At 34.7% G+C, this 20,784-nt stretch overlaps 1 protein-coding gene across 6 annotated transcripts in view; it reads right to left on the minus strand.

Moving 5' to 3' along the window:
- Positions 1 to 20,784, minus strand: part of CNTN1 (contactin 1) — a 251,559-nt gene that overhangs the window by 61,883 nt on the left and 168,892 nt on the right. For all 6 annotated transcript variants that reach the window (XM_082763611.1, XM_082763609.1, XM_082763610.1 and 3 more), the window contains 10 exons: positions 16,029 to 16,158; positions 13,024 to 13,196; positions 8,850 to 8,945; positions 7,633 to 7,839; positions 6,302 to 6,398; positions 5,969 to 6,150; positions 4,639 to 4,763; positions 2,570 to 2,687; positions 828 to 978; positions 188 to 315 (listed from right to left, as the gene is read on the minus strand). In XM_082763611.1, coding sequence (XP_082619737.1) covers positions 188 to 315; positions 828 to 978; positions 2,570 to 2,687; positions 4,639 to 4,763; positions 5,969 to 6,150; positions 6,302 to 6,398; positions 7,633 to 7,839; positions 8,850 to 8,945; positions 13,024 to 13,196; positions 16,029 to 16,158 — 1,407 coding nt within the window. The remainder of the gene's footprint in view (positions 1 to 187; positions 316 to 827; positions 979 to 2,569; positions 2,688 to 4,638; positions 4,764 to 5,968; positions 6,151 to 6,301; positions 6,399 to 7,632; positions 7,840 to 8,849; positions 8,946 to 13,023; positions 13,197 to 16,028; positions 16,159 to 20,784) is intronic.

The raw sequence follows: 20,784 nt of genomic DNA on the forward strand, positions 1-20,784 counted from the left end.
CACATGTAACCAGTTTCTACTGTGCAATACATTTTAAAAGGTGCAATACATTTTTAAAAGAGCAACTAAATTAGAAATAAAAGATATGAAGTGGCTTGCAAAAGTACTGCAATGCTGGGACAAAAAATAGTGTTTTTTAATTGTGGGAAGCAAACCTGAAGCAAACTAATGCAATTTAGAGGTTTACCTGTCATTTCTAGAACACCAGTGCTATTAGCTTTTCCTCGGTTATTTTCTGCAAAACAGGTGTAGCGACCTTCATCCAGCTTTGTGATATTGATAATCTCCAGGCTCCCATCATCCCAGATGCGTATGCTATTGAAAGTTTTCAAATTACAGCAAGGGAAATAAAGCATTTAGATCAGAAAGAAATAATTTCAGTTGGAATTGTAGTAAGTTAAAAGACACCACACTCATCTCTTGGAAGCTCATCCCTAACAGCAGTTTATAAATCCCTGACAGCATTTATAAACACCCCTATAATCCAAAAATATTTAAATAGATTGTGGCATGATTAGATGCCTCACATTGCTGGAGCAAGAGAGTATATTTCTATTTACTAGTAAGCACTTAAATATTTTTCTTACATTTTTGTAATACAATTCAATTCTGAAATGTGAACAACACCAAGCAGACTGGCTAAAGCTGCACACTCTGCTAGCTCTACGGATCCATGCTGTTAGTAACATTTTGGCATATCATTTTCCTGAAATTACACATTCTCCTGCCCATGAACTCTTCAAAAATGAGGACTAGCCTGCATGTTAAATAGAAACATAAGACAGCAATTTTAAGATTCATAGTGCCCATTAACAGTCAATACTAACCGGCTCCCATTTACAAGCAATTCAGTTCCTTTGCTCCAGGAGAATTTTGGCTTAGGAGCAGCTTTAGGTTTGCATTCAATGATTACACGCCCCCCTTTAGCTGCTAGGATTTTCTTCTTCATAGGGTTCAGTTCAAAAGTAGGAGGTGAAGCTGAAAGCAAAAATTAACACAAGTACTGCTTGTAGTGACTTTTCTGAAGAACACAATTTGTTTGCAACATTAAAAAAAAATATATCAAAATATTGAATTGTATACAAATGTACATTATTCAGACCAGTGAGAAAAATATTAATGATACAAAGATGTGGTGAGAAGCAGATGGTGATCTAAAAGAAACAGCGAAGATAATTGTGTAGTTATATACTGTGTTACAGCAGAAGTTTCTTTTTGTTCATTTCTAAACTTCCATCTAAGTTTACTCTAAGAAGATCAAAGCCCACTGAAATCAATAGAAAGTTATTCCTTTTCAAAGGCCTTTTGATCAGTCCTAATAAAATTTAGATTCCAAGAGCCCAACTTCTGTAAGAAGTTGCTCAGTCAATTACACCTTCAAATTGTATGTTGTTTTACTTTTTGGTGGTTTTAAACTCTTATCTAGCAACTTTAAGGTTACTCCCTTCTCTCTCTTTCTAGTTTTCTGTTTGGCCAGCTATCTTTAAGTGCTTCCTGAGATGTACAACTGTAATTAGAGATGACTGTAGCAAGCATCACACTTATGTACCTGATGTCAGACTTTTGCTTACTATTTTTTCCTTTATTTATAACTAAATATGAGAAAGAAATACTTTTAATTACTGTGTATTTCAGTGTACCATTACTATTAACCATGCCAGCAAATATGTGCACAGCTTGGGGAAATATGGCTTTTAGTTAACTATAGAAGTACAGAGAAGTCTGCTTAAACATCCACATCTTACCAACAATGATGTGAAAACGCTCATGCAAAAAGTGCTCATTTCTGGGTAATCCAGGCTGGCAGTGAGTAAATCACTATGGAGAAACAGTAAAGGATGAAGTACTGTGAAATGGGTTGGGGAGGTCAAATATAGCTCTTGGGAAAGTCTGGATGTGAGTTTGAGATGGAAAGAACACAGGGTAACTACTACAAGGAAATCTTCTATGGAAGCCACGTCAAATAGCCAGTGCATCTGCTGTAATGTCATCAGTGAAAAGGTCAGAAATTATTTTAAGCCTGTGCACTCTGAATCTGAAAGTGATTTGGAAAATTCAATGGATTAATAACTATATCCAGCCTTCAAATGGGACAGCTATGTCACACACAAATATTGCAACTGATCTTAATGGGCTATAGAAGGCAAAAGCAAAGGGAAGAGTGAAGAGGAAGATTTTCAAAGGCCTGATGCCTGAAAACACAGCTCCTAAAAAAGCAAATTTTGCCCAACAGAGGAGTGAGTGTAGGTGAGCAAAAAAGAAAACACTATTCAATATGTTTTGCAAGCTTGACAGTGACTCTATGCACTTCATATAATTTCTGCACTATCATTTCCTATGTGTGGTAATAGCAGCAAGCAAATATCAGAAAAAAAATACAGTAATAAACAATTTCCATAAATTAGTATCTTGATTGCTCATATTAAAAATTTACTAGTTTTAACAACAGTTTTTTTTTTTTTTCAGTGAGTGTTCTTTCCCCTCATGCTCACAGTAATTTGTTACCAAGCAATTCCTGCAAATAAGACTCAAATCTGAAGTAGTATATAGAGCAAATAATCTCACTGACCCACAATCTTCAGTTCAGCATTTGCATAAATAATTCCATGTGTGTTTTCTGCTATACACTGATACATGCCAGCATCTTCAAAGGTCAGACTTTGAATTCTTAGTTCACCTTTCCGGAACTAAAACACAGAATCAATAAAACAACAAGATATTCATATATACAACATATACTGAAGAATTCACACCTATCCCCATTTCTTTACTTTTTTTTTAGTGACTGCATTCAGAAGAGAGTCCCTCACATAACATTAAGGCACTGATGAGACTTTCTTTTTATCCTTGCTACATTTCCATCCCTGTACATTTCCATCTTTGTGTACATTCACCTTCTTAATTCTAAAGAAAGAAAGAATCAGTGTCAGTATTTTTCTGGAAAAATCATAGCTAAGTGGCACTAGGTGGACATATCTGTTCGTCAGTCCTTTGTTACCAAACCAATTCAAACACTACTGATACAGAAATAAGAAACTAGAAATTAAATGTTTTATACACGTAAGTCTTGTTTCACCATGGCAAGTGTTCAGAATGTTATGATGAATGTATATTTTTTTACAACAGTAAGAGGTCAGAGCAAGTCCTAAATAGACAGGACTTCTTCCAAATATTCTTCTAGGAGACCATATAAATCATTCTATGTTACTCTATTTTTATATAAAAAGAAAATTTTGTAAACCAAAATGAAGTACTTGATCTATTTCTAAAAAAAAATGTGTATAAAAATGCTCAAAATGAGGTGGGATATTTTGTACATTATAAATAGATGTCAATTGTTTTTTGAAGACCATGTTAAAAATTCTTTTTCTTGTGAAAATTCTTTTGAAATGCATTAAATTTGTGTAAGAATCACTTGAAGTGCATAGAGTAGTGGAAAGGAATAACATTTATCTGAAAAAATAATAGATTAAAGGACTCATATTTCTTATACTGTTTAATTTAAATACATAGAGATCAGGTTTTTTACAAGAAATTTGTTTTGTGCTAAATGAAATACCTAATTAAATATATATGATTCAGAAACAAGCTATTTTCTCAATGTAATTTAAATATTTTTGTTATTTTCCATTTTGAAATGGAACAGCATAATCTTCTGGTATATTACTGGAGAATTACACGTTGCTTTCTGCAATCCAGTATGTAGATTTTGTCAGTGAAACTCAAATGTAGTGTCAGGTAATTTGCTTGTTAAATTACTTGTTTGTAATAACTGCAGAAGCATAGTTTTTTTCTGGTTTAGGCCATCTCCATATGGCAGATGGTGATATCCTTATTTTTCCTCCAACCTCATATTTTTTTTCTTACAATATACAGCCAAAGAAACTCTGCCTCATTTTCTTCTTTTGTTTGCATACCAAGGCCAGTGTCACCACAGCTCAATGGATGCAGTCTTCTACTGTGTTGTTTAGTAGCTCATCTCACAGTATCAGCAAGGGATATTAAATACATATTGAAATGCCTGGACTGAAAATCTACTTTGTTAAAAAAAAATCTAGAGCAATAAACTGAAATTATCAAACAGTACTCACTTACACTTCATATCACCTAAAAGAATGGAATTTTGCAATGTTCTGTGACTAGAAAAAATGTGTAAAAGTGCATGATATAGGAATACCACTGATCGTTGTAAAATCATTCTATCTCCTTGTCTGCACTGACTCCATTCCATCTTACATTTTTTAAACATGCATTTATGTTTAATATGGTAAAAAGATTATTTTTAGAGAGAAGCTGATGACATTTTTCATCTAGAGAGAAGAAAATAGCATTTATTTATAAAGGACTAGAGAAAAAAGGAAAACACACCTCTCCCTTCTCCCCCAAATATGTGGTCAAAAGACAAGGTCAGAATTCAGAGCTGAATACTAAATAGTGAGAAAAAATGCATTTCAAAACTGATGAGAAGACTGACATAAAACTTTCAAAAATAGATTTCAATTCTTAATGCATATGGAAGCAGCAGAAATTTGTATCATTATAATTCAATTTCTTTTAGTCCTTAATAATGCATGCTTCAAAAAATCATTTCCATCAGCTAGCCAATCAATCCTGCATTACCTATGGCAGTATACTTACCGAGGCACCGTTCTTCAACCATCTAATTGTTGGAATAGGCTTGCCTGTAGCTACACAAGGCCAGTAGAGGTCACTGCCTATATCCTTCTCTGTGTCATTGATATGTTCTACCCACTCTGGAGAGGCTGAAGAATAAATAAAACACAAAAATGAAACAAAAGATGATGCCTTGTAAATACAGCAGATCTGTACTTAACTAGAATTATGATCTACTAATTCCACTGCTTTTCCCATGATACTTAACTGGCATAATTATAACTCAGTAATGCATCAATATACCAACACTAGAAAGAATGAAGTGAAGGTGTTTTTCTTTTATCACGTAGAACCAAAATAACTACAACTCATTGTTTAATTAGCATAGAATATGAAATTGTAATAATGGTTCACAAATGTCCAAGAGATATGTTACCGGTTACAGTGACCTGTGGATTATACAACATGTAAATTATTCAGTAATGCCATAAAATGATACTTAAATGACATGAAATTGAGCAAAGACAGTTAGATACTGAAAGGTTTTCTAGGAAATATTCTCTTGGCTCAGAAAATATACTTAATAATATGGAAAATTTCCCATTATTTTTGCTCTTGCTAAGAAAATGAATTAATTTATCAACTTAAAACAAGCAGTAACAATCTTCCTATGCCAATTTTGATTTATCCCAATGAAGTTCAAGTGCTTAACTGAGGATCTTAACTCAGGTGATGTTCTTTATTGCCTGTGAAATGAGACAGAATTCTTCTGAAGTGAATTCAGATGTTATACAGAACATTTTCATGCCACAAATTGTGGTGTAAGTCTCAGTCAAGGAGTCTGGATACTTGAGATGTTTCCACTATAGATGTAAGATAAATTTTTTGTCCCTCCTTTAACCAAATGCATGAGGGGAGGGGACAGAGGAGGAACAAATAATTGACTGTAGCTAATATGAGACAGAGCTAAGATAGATAGAACAAACAAAATGGAAAAACAAGAAGCATAACAAACCTAATGGTCTATTTTTCTTCCTGGCAGTTCTTTCACTTCAATTACTCTAAATCTATTAATTAATTCCCATTACGCATAATTATATCAATATGAACGCACATTGCTGTCAAGGTGTACATGCAGCTACCATAACCAGGCAAATTGAGCAGTTGTTCAATTAATACATGAATTTTACGCTTGACATTCAATGCACAGGCTTTGACTTTGTTTTATTAACTCAAGTAGCAGTGGGTCAGGATGATGCAATGAGTCAGCACTGACATCACATGTGAAAACACAGATACTTCCAAAATAATTAAAACCAACATAGATCATGAAGAATAAAATTTTTCTACCTACCTTGCACATAAACTCTTGCTTGATGTTTATCTTTTCCTTTATAGTTTTCAGCCTCACACTCATAAAGTCCTTCATCTTCATACTGAATATTAAAGATCTTAAGAACTGCACCAGACATGCTTATCTCAGCAGTGGCTGGCATAGGTTCAAGGTATTTACTCCATCTGAGTTCAGGAACCGGACTTGAAAAGGTACAGTAAAGTACAAATCAGCATGTTCTAGAAGTGTCTGTTAAATTGCAGACTACAAAAAAGTATTTGATGAAACATATATTTTTATTCCCTGAAATATGAAAGCAAACAGTGCTCTACAATAACTTTAGTACATACTTACTTCCCAAGAGCAAAACACTCCAGTGTCACATTTTGCCCCAGGAGAGCATACGTGTCCTTGAACTTCACCTTGATATCAGCAGGATACACTTTAGCACCTGACATGAAAATAACAGATTCTCAGAAAATGCATGGTAGAAACAAACATATGTATTAAAACTTCAACAGTTCAAGAAAATCCATTTTAGAATTCCAGACAAAAGTCTTCATTAGAGTGCATGTGCTGTCTATGAAGTCTGATGCAGCACATAGTAAGGCAGAATTGTTTTATTCAGCAACTAATTGTCTCTGGACAGTAATGTCTAACATTTTTTTATAGAACAATATTTCAACAAAAACTCATTTATTAGCATTTGGAGCGTGATGATGTGTATTTGGGTGCAGACAAAAACCTGAGCCTCTGTTTTTCACAGATACTTTTACTGGATGGAATATTCTGAATTATTGTGAATTTAAGCTCAGTATTCTCTTACTAATGGCACAAAGATGCTGCAGACAGCAAAATCTACAGCTTAATGAAGACACATGTATGTAGTGTAATCAAATCTACCTACTGGTGATCTCTGTGGGACTCCTTTTGCAATTCTAGATGAAGATCTCAGTGTGAGTATTGGCCATGGAAAATTTGGACAAAGATCACTGATTTGTAATAACCCAAATTCAATCATAGTTCTTCACTGTAATATCTAACAAATAAAAGAGGCACTGAAATCCTGATGATCAGTTTATAAGACTCTAGTGACTGACAGTCTAAAGTGGCAAAAGAGAACCTGGTTACCACTTGAAAAATATGCAGTTTTCATGGAATGGCAGAGGCTAATCTAGTACCAAAACTGAATAGGTAGATTGGATGGTGAGATGCAGGTCCCTTAGGTCACCATTCAATAGAAGATCTTAACAGCCCGAAGGGTTTTCCATTTTCATGGGAGATTTGTTGGAAACAAAAAACAATCATGAAACTGTGTATCAGCATCTACATAGTTTCTTCTTTCCAGTCATACCCTTTTGAACCATTGCCAAGACTATAAAAGATATTAAAGATTTTGAGATGAGTACAGGGGCTTATCACATAAAAGAGATGGATAAAACTCTGTTCTCAAGTATATGAAAGGAATTTTGTGAATGAATCCAGGGAGATTTCTTGCACAGAGTTCTCATTGTGGACAGCAATGATTTGGACATCTATATGTGGAAAACCAAATAACATATGTACAGTAGCCATAAGGACTTGCCATGTAATTCTTCTCACAGAGCTGAAAATAGTTATGAATGAGCAAAATTAAAATACAAATTGAACACTGTATGTACATAGTATTTACAATAAATACTTACGGTCAGTCTGTGGAATAAGTGGAATAAATTTACTGAATACACTCTTTGTTATGGAAGGGCTGGACACAAAACATGAATAATTTCCCTTATCTGATGCTTCTACATTTGCAATGTAGAGATTGCCATTTGTCTGGGACACAAATCGTCGTTTGTCCAAAGCGATGAATACTGGGAACTCATTTAGAAGCCAGCGATAACTGAGGTCATCTGAGGAAAACATTTTCTAGTTAATATTAAAAAACAATAATATCAGCTACTTAAACTGTGGAATGCTCTCTGCATATGAATTTCTCTGATTTCTAGCCAACACATCTTTTATTTGCGAAAGGCAGCTATAGAAGAGTGTTTACTCATACTCATGTCTCAGTAGCCAGCTGTTACTGGACATCAGGGTGCTGTTCCCTTGAGTCCAGACCACTGGGCACCTGGTCCCCTTGGACCTAACCTTTCCACTGGAGTTGGAATGAGGTGGAGAGGAGATGTGAAGCTGTCTTGCCCTGACCCATCTGAGAAGCTGGGAAGCTTTTGTTTGTTTGTCATTTGGACAAAACCCAAGGATATTTTAACTAGAAATATGTCTCAGTTCTTCAGCTCCTTGCAGTACTTAGACACAGTATGAAAACTGAAATTGTATCCTGTTTGACAAGCAACATACAGTAACAGAGATGCTAGCAGCCAAATTCATCCCTCATGATGGAATTGCAAATGCTTGAGGATACAGGCATAATCCCTGTAGAGCTCTTCAGCAGCTAACGCTGAGAGAAAGGCATTTCCAGAGCTTAAATTATCTCATCTCTGACTTTCTGAGGGTGCCTACTGCTGTTCCATGATCTTAACAGGAGCCATGATCATTTCTGTTGAGGTGAGTTCATTAGGTGGAATGTAGCTGGGCTTTGTCCAAGGCCAACAGCAAGTCTGGGATGACACAACAACACATTGACATGTACTCAGATCCTCTGAGTGGTAGGCCAAGGCTACTTTCCATTATCCAGATTAGTTTGACTCATATTATTTGCAATAATAAAAACTGTCTGAAAATTCAACCATGTCCTTTACATATGTACAAGCATATATCCAAAATAAAAACCTAACCAAAACAGTGATTCTCAAGCTGCATAAAAGTTACTGTTTAAGGAAACATAAAGGAAGCTTTTACAAATAAATATTCTTTTGTCTTCTATTCTTAAGCAACAGAAAATGAATCATTGCTGAGTTACCTGGGTAGTGGTAAGGGGGCTCACAAAGAAGCACTGCTCCAACACCTTCTCGCACTTTAACTTCATAGCGTTCCTCAGGCGGAAAGGGATCAAGATCTAGTTTAAAACAAGGTGGGAAAGGAAAACTGCGTTTTTCACTACAATAAAACTGTAGTTTATTATTATTATTATTATTATTATTATTTTCAGCCTGTAGAGATAAATACAGAAATACAACAATATCTGGCAGATAGGTATCTGTGGATGCAATTATGCCAGTTTTACTAATTTTAACTCTGTCACTAAGTGCAATGAATTTTTTACAGTATTTTATTCATCACAACCAGAAATTCTAGAAAGAAATGGTGCATATTGTACCTCTAATAGTAGCCAAGTGAGGTACATTGGAAGAAGGAATCCCAGGAAAATAAATAAAAAGGTTTGTAGGTTACCATTTAATTGGATTTTCAAAATGTGAGTTTAATACTGAAACCAGTTAACGTGGCTTCCCTAAAATACCTTGACTGCCCTCCATGACAACTCCAGCAGACAAGGACTGGTAACAGTTGGTGCAGAGAAATCTTTTGTGCCAGAACTTTGTGACAGAAGTGGTTCAGATCTCAGGAGAAACCTTAGCTGACACTTTTTAAACCAACTGCAGCATGAGTAAAGGGACTGTTGTAAAAGGATAAGGAAACACATCCTTTGTGGAGCTACCTATCACCCCACAGACCATGGGAGAACAGTAATGCTATCTGGAATGATAAGACAAAGAGCTGCCTCACAGCCTTTAACTAGGTCAATAACTGTACTTTGCTTCTTCTTACCACTCTCATTTTCTGTATCCAATCTCAAAGTAAACTATAAAGACCTTGAAGAAGACAATGCCTCTTGTGAACGATTTCTATGTCACCAACTGCAGCGAAGTTGTAAAAATCCTAATTATATTATAATATTATAGTATAATATACATAATAGATTATAATTACACATACATATAATATATATATATATATATATTATAATTAAAGCATAATATTATGCTTTATCAAATGCATGGAAAAAAAAAATCAAGGAGTTTTACATAAGTATCTATGGAAAGACACCTCTCCCAGCTTCTGAAATGCTCATCTTTCTTCTGCTCAAACTGACCAGAAGATGATATCATCTTTCCAGTGACTGTCTGGATCTTTTTATTAGACAATACAAGGTAGGCACTGTTATGGGCCATTCTAAGGACTTCTGATGATTATTTAATATAATTTTACCCTGTATTTTAGCACAATGTATTCAGTTCCCCACAAGTGGCTCCCAATTTATTTGAAATATTATTCTTTGTTAAAGAAGAAATTAAGTATATCAGACTGACTTAGTAAGAATTAGCAATTTTACCAGACAGGTTTTGTAAGCAAAGCCAAAGAAGCTCTTCCCATAGACTGGGATAACTATATTCATACAATACCTATAGTAGTTTGAGCATATTCCCATTCCATTTTTCAGCATGGACCTTACTACACAACTACTCCTCTCTTCAAAATATTGACTAATCTCTTCTACGGGCATGTATTTCCTTGTTGCAGATCTTTTCATCATCTTGTAAACTTACCACTATTATTAATTTCTACTTTCATTAGAGCAGATTGGTTTTTAAAATGTTGCAGAAATAGGAAAAAATTGTAAATGACAATCATTAGAAAGAAACCTCTGTTAATTTGATACTTTGCATTTAGAGAGCATGGGGTTTGATGAAAGGAAGAGCTTTCACTGCATTTTACTTATTTTAGCTATTTGCAATTTACATTTCAAATCTAGACATTTTGTTTACAATGTTCTTTGACTAACCTTTGAGACTTTAGGACAGTCACCAGAAATTTAAATATAGCAGATAGGCTAGGCAATTTGTATATGTAAAATATATGTCTGTTGGTACAGAAATAGAATGGTCTATGCCAGGTGCAGGAATGTCATACAATTATCGAGATGTAATTGTATACCTTCTTCCCACTTATGAAATGCTCTCAACTCTGATTGGGTCTTGATGTCTTCTTTGCATAAGCATTACTTGGTTATTATTCAATAATTATAATAACCCTGATTCCATGAACTCTTAATTGGAAGACATTCATTTTTAGTTAGAATGAAAGAATTAGCATAATCATTGCACTCTTAGAAGCATATAGCTAACATCTAGAGAGTATGAAAATTTCTCTTTGTTGTCATTCTTGAAGCCTCCCTGCTATGAAATTGCTATATTTTACTCTTCTGAAAGTGTTTTTCAGCAAATAGAATGGTATTTCAGCTTGTGATTTTGCTCAGCACACACTAAAAAGCCACTAAATATTCCTGTAGGATAAAATTCCTTCCTTCAGGAATACATATGTAACAGTAAAAACAGATTTTAATGGTTAAAAAAAACATTGGAGATAAAAGGAATTGTTTCTTTTCTTCCTGGAGGCCAATCCAGATCTACTACACAGTATTCCCAGATGGGTTAATTGACATAAAGCTTATGAGAGTGTGACTTTTGCTCCATAATTTCAGCAAAGTAAGACAAAAATAAAAGATCTTGCTCATTTACAGATGGTTAAGATTTTCTGGAACTCCTCTAAATGTTTGTTTCTGTTTTTCAGTCAGTTTGCACAAGCAAAAGAACAAAAAATCTATTAAAGATTATTTCCCATATTAGCTATAGAAACTCTATATTTAATTCTTTTGAAACTATCACAATGATTATCAAAGTAAATATTTTTCTTTACAAATGATCATAAAAAGGAGAAAGGAATAAACAACAGTGTAAAGAAGAATTACAGTACCATTTTTAAACTGGTATTTATCAGTTTCCAGGTATCTTTTTTTTTTTTTTTTTCTATTCTTTCCCTCTTTGCCCTGTTATTATTTGAATATTTAAATATTGGATATTAGGGTTCTGTTCAATATAATTGTCCGGTACAATAACTATCAGTGTTCACCTCATGCAATTTCTGAGCAGCTAGTCATAAAAACATGCCCTGGACTGTTTTGATTCTACTCATTTCATCTATTATATGTATTTGTTTGCTTTTCTGCAATAGCTGCAGCTATTGTCATAGCTCTTATCCTACTGGTTGTTCAGGACTGGCACCACTGATGCCTGCTTTGTAGAACACCATGTATCTCTATCACTGAATACAGCAAAAAATATTCTGTAATATTTTTTTATGTTATCCCCATTAGAGGGAAATAACAACCTCGTCTTCTATTCACAGTAGGATATACTCCAGCTAAAATACAGACTAAGATTAGATCAACTATTTACAGCCCCTGACCTTCCTTGAGATATGAAGTCCCACAGTATTACAATTAGTGGCAGACACAGAACTTTTCACTTCATCTCTGATCACAGTAAGAAGTGAAACACCATAAGGAGTGAAACTGTTCTGCTGATGGAGACTGCTGAAAGACAAGGGGCACTAAGCACTTAATGTCATAATTAAAGGGCACATGGGGCTTTGAGAATTGTCACCAGATGAGAGTGGGTTCCTTTTTTGTCTTATGAAAAAATATTTCCAGAATAAAAAGCACTTTAAGGCAAAATAGTAATAATAAAAAAATCCCAAACTGTCTTCTGTAAAATTTTCCATTAATTTTCATGCAGTGCTTCAGTTCTTTACAATGCATCCATTGTGTATGTCTGTACATATCCAGGCATTCACAACACTTGTTCATGATTATCTGAAGTTGACAGAAATGTCCCCCAGCAGGGTCTTCACCCAGCCCAGCAGTCAGCAAGCACACTTTACTACCGAGTGCCATACCCTCATCCTGCAAGCATCTCATTTGTACTTTCACTGCAGCGGCACCTGATCACTTCATGCCACTACTGGTGTTGTTCTTTAGTGACAATTTCCCTTTTGGTTCTACTATAATTTAAAAAGAGTCTGGGCATTATTATCTCAATATCTGGTTCTGTGAGTCAGTTCAACTAGTAATTTAATAATAATTCACTGAGAAGGTTGGAATGCCAGCTGAATGCTAAGCAACATAAAATGTTGATAAAACTTATTCTGTGTTATTCTCTGCAGACTAAGGCACTTAAGACTTCTTTACAGAGTAATAAAGCTACAGCACATGCAAGCAGAAAACACTGCGGTGTAAAACATTGGGTATTTTGAGGTAACTGTAACATTTCTATGTTTTGATGTAAACATTGGCTTACATCCAAAACTCAGAGTTGCTTCACTGCTTCTGACAGTTCCAAAGATATTCGATACTACACAGACATATTTTCCAGCATCCCTTGATTTCTCTGGATTATTAATAACAAGTCTGCCTCCCACCATACTGTAGCGATCCTTTGTTAAATCGATATCCCAGTTGTTGAGTTTCCACCTATTAAAAAAGAAAAGCCAGATGTAAGATTTGGCATCCAAAACCAAACCTAGTAAGCAAAAGGATTTGAAAAATAATTCCTAAATTGTGATAAACTATACAGGAAGTTATTAATACACTATTATGTATGCTTTCAGTTTTTCCTCAGCAAGAGCCACAGATTTAGTGAACTTTATAGGTGTTTTAAATATAACAGCCTCAGTCTGCTTCAGACCTCTCATAGATGGGACATACATTAAAACTTGATCCATGTAGTACCAGACACTTGAGCTGCCTACTGATGAACTAGCTAGTGATCAAGCGCTGGGACTATAAACATATTGTCAAACAGCTACGTAAGGCCAAACTGGCTAAGGATATACTTCCTCAGCACCCTTGAAGGTGAAATTTTCAAGACTTTTTTGCACAATTACTATAGGGGATGAAAATGTTTCATAAAGCCTAAACTGCTAGTGAAGTCAGCACAATAATTGTGTCACACCAGATTTAAGAGCTGCTTCTGTATTCAGAAAATTGCTAGACGCTCTCATCTTAATCACTGTAAAATTCTGCAGTGGGTTTCCGGAGTTGCTGTAACTTTCCCTTCAGACTACAAGAGAAACTTGGTCGATGAAGTCTGGCCCTTAACAAATTCTATTGATTTCAAGAAAATTACAGTACAATGAGTGTGAACCAGTATGCAAGAACTTGTATCCATTACTGTTTCCACAAGGGGGGGCCCACAATCTTCTTTGAAAGGAATTACACATTTACTGAGCACAAATACGAAAAGCTGCAACATTCGTGATCATAAAAGTCTTGCAGTGTGGATTGCTTTTTGTACTAAGTGAAGCATAGGCACTGCTTTCTGAAAAAGAGAGCACGCGGACTATATGTTCCTTCCTTACTGAAAAATTGTACCAAAATATACAGAATACTCATTTGGAAGCTGAAGGAAACCACCAAATTAATTAATTAAATAATTGAATGGCAGGCTTTTCAAGATGCAATAAATAGTATTTAGCTTTGATACAATTTTCGGGGTATCACTCTTCAATCCTGTGAGATATTCTACACATCTGTATTACAAATAATAAATCCCCTGTGCAGAGTGCAGAAATAGCTAGGAATAACTTTAAGGAGTACAGCTTATGTTGCAATGAAAAGCATAAATCACATTAGTATTTGATCTTTAGCAAGGGGAAAGGGCCATCAGATACTGAAAGAAGAGTGGACGAAAGCTTAAGAAAAAATGTAAATTAAAAAATGTCTAAAAGAAGACTAAGAAGATGAATGGTCAGAAACAACAGAAGTGTCAGGAAGGACTTATATACCTCCAAAACAGCATATTTTGGCTGAAAAGCTATTGGACTAAGGGCTAAGAAATGAAGACAATGCATTCAATGCAGACAAATAATGGCATCATGAAAAAAAAATAAAGTAACCTTGTCTTGCATTGCAATTATTTTCACAACAGCTATCAGCAATAATTGTCACATCCACTTAGATATGTGGAGGCTGAGGGGAGGCCTCATGGTGGACTGCTCTCTGGGGACAGCGACAGGACCCGAGGGAACTGCATGGAGCTGGGACAGGGAAGGGTCAGGCTGGGTGTTAGGGAAATGTTCTGTACCCAGAGGGTGGTTGGGCACTGGGACAGGCTCCTCAGGGCAGTAGTCACAGCACTGAGCCTGTGAAATTTCAAGAAGTGTTTGGACAGTGCTCTCAGACACATGGTCTGATTTTTGGGTGGTCCTGTGTAGAGCGAGGAGTTGGACTCAATGATCTTTACTGGGCTCTTTCAACTCAGGACATTCTTTGATTCTATGATCCTAAATAGAAGAGTTCTGGAGATGCAAGACAATTGTTCCAGAGTGACTTTATTCATTTAGGTTTCCCAGAACTGATAACAGATAAAGAAGAACACCAAAATTTATGTTTCAGGAAGACAAATTTCAGGAAGACAAATAAGTTCAGGACCAAACATAGGATAATTTAAGGAAAAGTATCTTTTTTGCTGACAAGACATTGTGTCTGACCTTAGTTTGATGACAGCAGTTATCTGCCCATGATTAGGTTGTGAATTAGTCAGATTAATTACAAATAATAAATCCCCTGTGCAGAGTGCAGAAATAGCTAGGAATAACTTTAAGGAGTACAGCTTATGTTGCAATGAAAAGCATAAATCACATTAGTATTTGATTATTATATATATTCTATATATATATTATATATATATTCTATATATATTATATAGAGAAATATACATTTCTCTATACATACAGCTAGAGCAGATAATTGAGCTTATTGGCCTGAGATCTCACAATGAAGCAGAAATGCTCTGTTAATTACAACATAATTATCATGAAAGAGTTCATATGTGTGAATTTTATACATTCATGACAGTCTCTTTACAACATGGTGGATAAAGAAGCAACATAAGATGAGCAACATAAGATGTAAAATATTCAGGTTCAACACCGGTCCTTCTTTCAGAGTAAAATAGGATCAAAAAGCTATTCTGATTCATGAAGAACAAGGACTTGAACTCTAGGCATTCCTAACTTAAGATAGAGAGATTGCTTCTTAAGTGCTTTTTAAAGGTCGCTTTTTTATGTTTTGCATTTGGATCACTATTCCTTTCAAAAGCTGAAAACATTTAAAACAACAGGACTGTAATATTTTCAAGACTGTCTAGACATTTTGGCAAATTGAATCCAGGTTGATTCTTACTGAAAAAATAGCAAGTCTACCAATTTTCTCCTGTTAAGACGATCAATCATTTAATACAAAAAAATGAAACACAGAGTAAAAAACACAATAAGACCTGATAATCAAAATACGAGAGATTACCTGTAAGTAGGAAATGGAATTGCTCGAGCTCTGCAGTTCATTGAAACTTGTCCATCTGAAGATTCTTCTGGATATATGGTATCAATGGGTTGCTCCTCAAAAACGGGTCCATAACCTTTGTTTCCTTCCTCTGAAAAACAGGTAGTTTGAAAGTTAATCACTTATTTATTAGTAGTCAAACTGAAAAGGAATTTACAACACAACTACTGTGTTCAAAATGCAAAGGCGAAACAGTGAGCACCACAAAATCAAGTTTTATATGCATCTGGAAAAACAGAACAGTGTGGATAACAGTAGTGTTGACCTTCCTTCACTGACTTCTTCTTCAATACTGTCCTCTGAGAACAAAAGTAAATTAGACTATGTTCCTCTGAAACTACCTTCCATTTCTTCTGTGCTGGCATCATCATTATTTTTCATAGTTTTGCCAGACTCGATGGAGATAATTACGAATTGAAGATATACCCTTTAGAAATGCAAGTCAGACCAGCTTATTTCACAGAGGCCAACAAATTCTCATCAAACAGGTCCAGATCAGCAATCTAAACATTAAGTGTCCCTCATCTTACAACCTAATCAGCTCCACTTGTTTCATATATTTGGAAGAATACACACAAAGTATGTAAATACATACAAAGACAAACTAATCTTGGAGATCACAGCTGAGAAACAACTGCATTGTTTCCAGAATGTAATTCTGTCCTTCCTTTCAGGCTCAGGTATGTATGTTAACTCCTTTCCCTCCAAAAAATAAACAAATATCCCGTGCCAAAAATAATTAAAGTTTGTAAAATTAAGCAGTTAAAGGTGAGTGAGTGTCAAACAGATTTGGCAACAAACTTTTTTTTTTTTTAAACTTTATCCTCCATTTGATGGTGCTGTTGTAAAGATTGCAGGCTCTGCCACCTCCTGCTGCATTCCCTTCTCCTTTGTCTCCTCCCAGTGTATAAGGCTGCTGCTCTTTGGGGTCTGTAAAAGCAAAAGCAGAGGCGGGAAAACTCCAGGAAAATTCTGCTCAGCAAATCCAGGATGTAACTGTGTTCTTTTTTTTTTTTTTTTTTTTTTTTTTTTTTTTTTTTCTGTGAAAACAGCAAATATGCATTCTTGGTATAGAATGGCACTAGGAGAAGATGGTCCCTGCTCAGTATAGATATAAGTAGATATAAGTTTTAGACAACAGAGCTGTCATTCTCACAGGTCTCTGCTGAGACTAAATTTACAATTTGGACATTTGCAAGCCAAACACATGGGAAAACCATTGCAGTACATGTCTACTTCCAGGCTCGCTTTTCACTCCAGTTCAGAGCCCTGTTCCAAATCCTGGAAATGCCAGAATACCTTCTGAAAGATGACAGGAAAAATCTCGTAAGATAAAAGAAATAAATATAGTTTTCCTAAAATTATCTGTAGAGATATTTGAAACTTTAACTTTTTTTTTTTTTTTTTGAATTGTTTTAACTTTTTAATATGCATAAAACAATCCTTATGCATGTATTTTCTTGTTTGTAAGTTCACATTCATAGAGAGATTCCAGATTACAGAACTAGCAGAAAACTGCTATTGCATAAAAATTAACTTCCCTTTCCAGTTCAATTCTGGGTAAAAGCATTGTTTCCCCTGGGGACAGGAACAGATTCAAAGGCACTCCTATGCAGTGATAGGTATAGTCATGCAACTTCATTTTTAAAACAAATTAATTTAATGAGAAGAGAAAGCTTTGAAAGAAGGAAAGAAGAGCAACCAGAATGAAATGCAGAGCTTTTGAAAAATGGTTTGCTTTCTTTGATATTTTAAAGCACAACACTATGTAAAAATCTATGTATTGCTAGATCAAAAGAAGTCAATTCAGACTCTAAAGGCAGAAATCGTGTATTTGCTTAGAACCTTGAATGACTGAGCCACAACCCTGACAGCAGTTTCTGTGCAGTTCTTAAATATGAATATAGAATAACAATGGCCTCTGGCAGCACATAGCCGTATCATATGCAGCTGACTGTTTCTGCCATAGGACTCAAATGGTGCTACAGAGCACTTAGGCATTTCATGGCATGCATTTTTAATGCTTCCAGCACTATTAATTATATTGAGTGAATGTCTGTTTCTCACACCTATCAAATATGCTTTGTAACGGCACTTCTGTTGCCATCTATTATGAATTGAGTTTCAGATAGGCTGAACATAAAAAGATGAGCAGACTGTATGCATGCCAGGTGTGGCAACCAATAAACCCTTCATTCTCAATCAAAAGTTGCATGCAGAGCAGTAGTATGTACACAACATGAGGAAGAAGAGAAAAAAATGAACAGCAAGAAATTTTCTAACTTTAGTGGAGAAACATGCCTATGTGATGGAGTTTGGGACCAAAGAGGACACTAAGAGGACAAGGGAAAAGACCAGTTGATTGATGTTATGCCTACAAGAAAAAGGAGGAAAATAAAAGTAGGGAAAAGAATAAGGAAAAAAAAACAGGGAAATTAGAAAAAAAAAAAAAAAAAAAAAGAATAGGGAAAAGAATAAGGAAATATATGCACTAGATAAATTGGGGGTGAGAAGTAAAGCATATTTTACCTGTTCTGGTCCTGCGTTAGACAAGAGGATAGACTACATGACCTCTCAAAGACCCTTACTGACCTATTTTTCTGAATACATATATATATATAAATAAAATATAATACTCTAAATAATTATTAAAATATAATTGTAATATATATATATTAATAAAATATAATATTATGATTATATTTTAAATCGGAGCAAAAGCTACCATCCAGTTCTGAATATTCAAGGCATTCTTTGGTGAGTTCTGTAAATGAGGTTCAAATTTTCAACAAGGCTAAAAGGTATTACAGGGTCTTTTATGAAGATCAAGAAAAACTCTAAGTAACTGATGAGATCATGGATCCAATATAGGTACTGATGCTACTGGAAGATGTCCCTGGCCTCCTTCTCCAAGCAATACTGTCTAGCTGTGCAGTGAGCAGGGGTATTCCACCTTCTGAGTAAGAAAAGTTGTCTTATTTTTCAAAACACCTGAAAGGACTGCTGCTTCAATAAGACATACATCTGAAAGACCACTACAAGATCAGTTACAAAATTGTGTTAGTACATCTTTACCTCGTTGCACAAGCCTGTGAATAATTGTAATATAAAACATCCAGCACTCAGAAAAAGATAACAAAAAGATACCTGAAAATAACAATCAGCAACAACCTAAGGTAGTAATTTTCAAGTCACCTCATGTAATTTCATCTGAAGTAGGAAAGGGAAGACACAATAAAAAGGCCTGCTCAGTGTATCCAAATTCTTTATATATTTAATTTAGGAAATGTCATTTTTTTTCCATATTACTATTTTTAAAACAAACTAACTTTCGAATGGCTTAATTTTGCATGATATACATCAACATAAGAATGGAGAAACAAATAGTTTTTCCAGCTTACATATACTCCTGTTGTTTTACTTAGGTCATGGAAAGAACAACAGAAAATAAATCAGTAGCTGATCATTCATGTCAGTCCTTCTTGTATCTCTCTTCACCTCATATCCTTCCTCATGTCCTAACCACTTGCCCACTCAAATGGCCTTACAGTCTCTCAGCTCTATGCTCCCATTTCTCCCCTATCTCTCATGTCCATCTCCTCTTTGATACGGAAATTATGCTTAAAGTTACTAACTGTAAAGGTATTGGAAATTTTTAAATACAGCCACCACATACTTCCATGCTTTGTGCTTTATTTCCAATAGTCTAATCACTGTCTGTTGTTGCTAGAGAACATATTTCATTAGTTCAGTATTTATTTTCATAAAGTAATTTATGTAAATTTACTAATTCTATGTACTGTTGTAACTACACTGACACTAAATTACTCATGTCAGGTACAAATTTGGCATACATTTAACAACGTAGCAGATAAATTTTGACTAGATTTTTAAAAGATGAATGGAGTTACTGTCCATTAAAAATACCCTAAATTATCCAAGTAACTTTTAAACTTAGCTTACAGGTCTTCATTTAATAATACACTTGTGGAAGAACTGTTCACTAGAGGGTCTCTTTATCTTTATCTCTTTTATCTGTGGGCCTGCTGCTGCAGACAGGCAAAAGGTTGATTATGGATGGGGAGAAGTATGGACACTTGGGAAATCTTGGGATTTGAGCACCAGGAGCGTGAGAGGTGGAAAAGATACATGGTAAGAATTAAAATAATATTTGAATTATTTTATTTGTTTTTCAAACAATCCCTTATTCCTTTTTTTTTTTTTTTTTAATTATTATTATTTTATTTTATTTTTGTTTTTATTTTTAAATCACCCTTGGGACAACATATTTTGTGAAATGACTCATTACTATGAATTTCCATGACTGTGTCCCAGTCTGCTCTAGATCTGATGCAAGATGTACAGACTCCTCATATTCAGTGCAACATGCCTTTGATTTTTCACTTTGATTTTCCCAGTGTATGAACTTCAAACCTTTTAAAAACAGCAAATGATCCATTTTTATTTTATTATATATATATAAAAAGGTGACTGATTACCTGATATTTCTATCTGATCTTGGTAGGTCCTACCAAATCTACCATAGCAAATGATGCCAAAAGATGTATTTTTGAGAAAACAAAACAAAACAAAACAAAACAAAACAAAGCAACTCTATGAGTAAGACTTCAATTTTTTTTTTAGCATTTGAGTAAGACTTCAATTTTTTTTTAGTATTTCCATTCTGAAGTCTAATGATGCTTAAAATAAACATATA

This window comes from Aythya marila (assembly GCF_965140915.1).
Source record: "Aythya marila genome assembly, chromosome: 1".
Lineage (NCBI taxonomy): Eukaryota > Metazoa > Chordata > Aves > Anseriformes > Anatidae > Aythya > Aythya marila.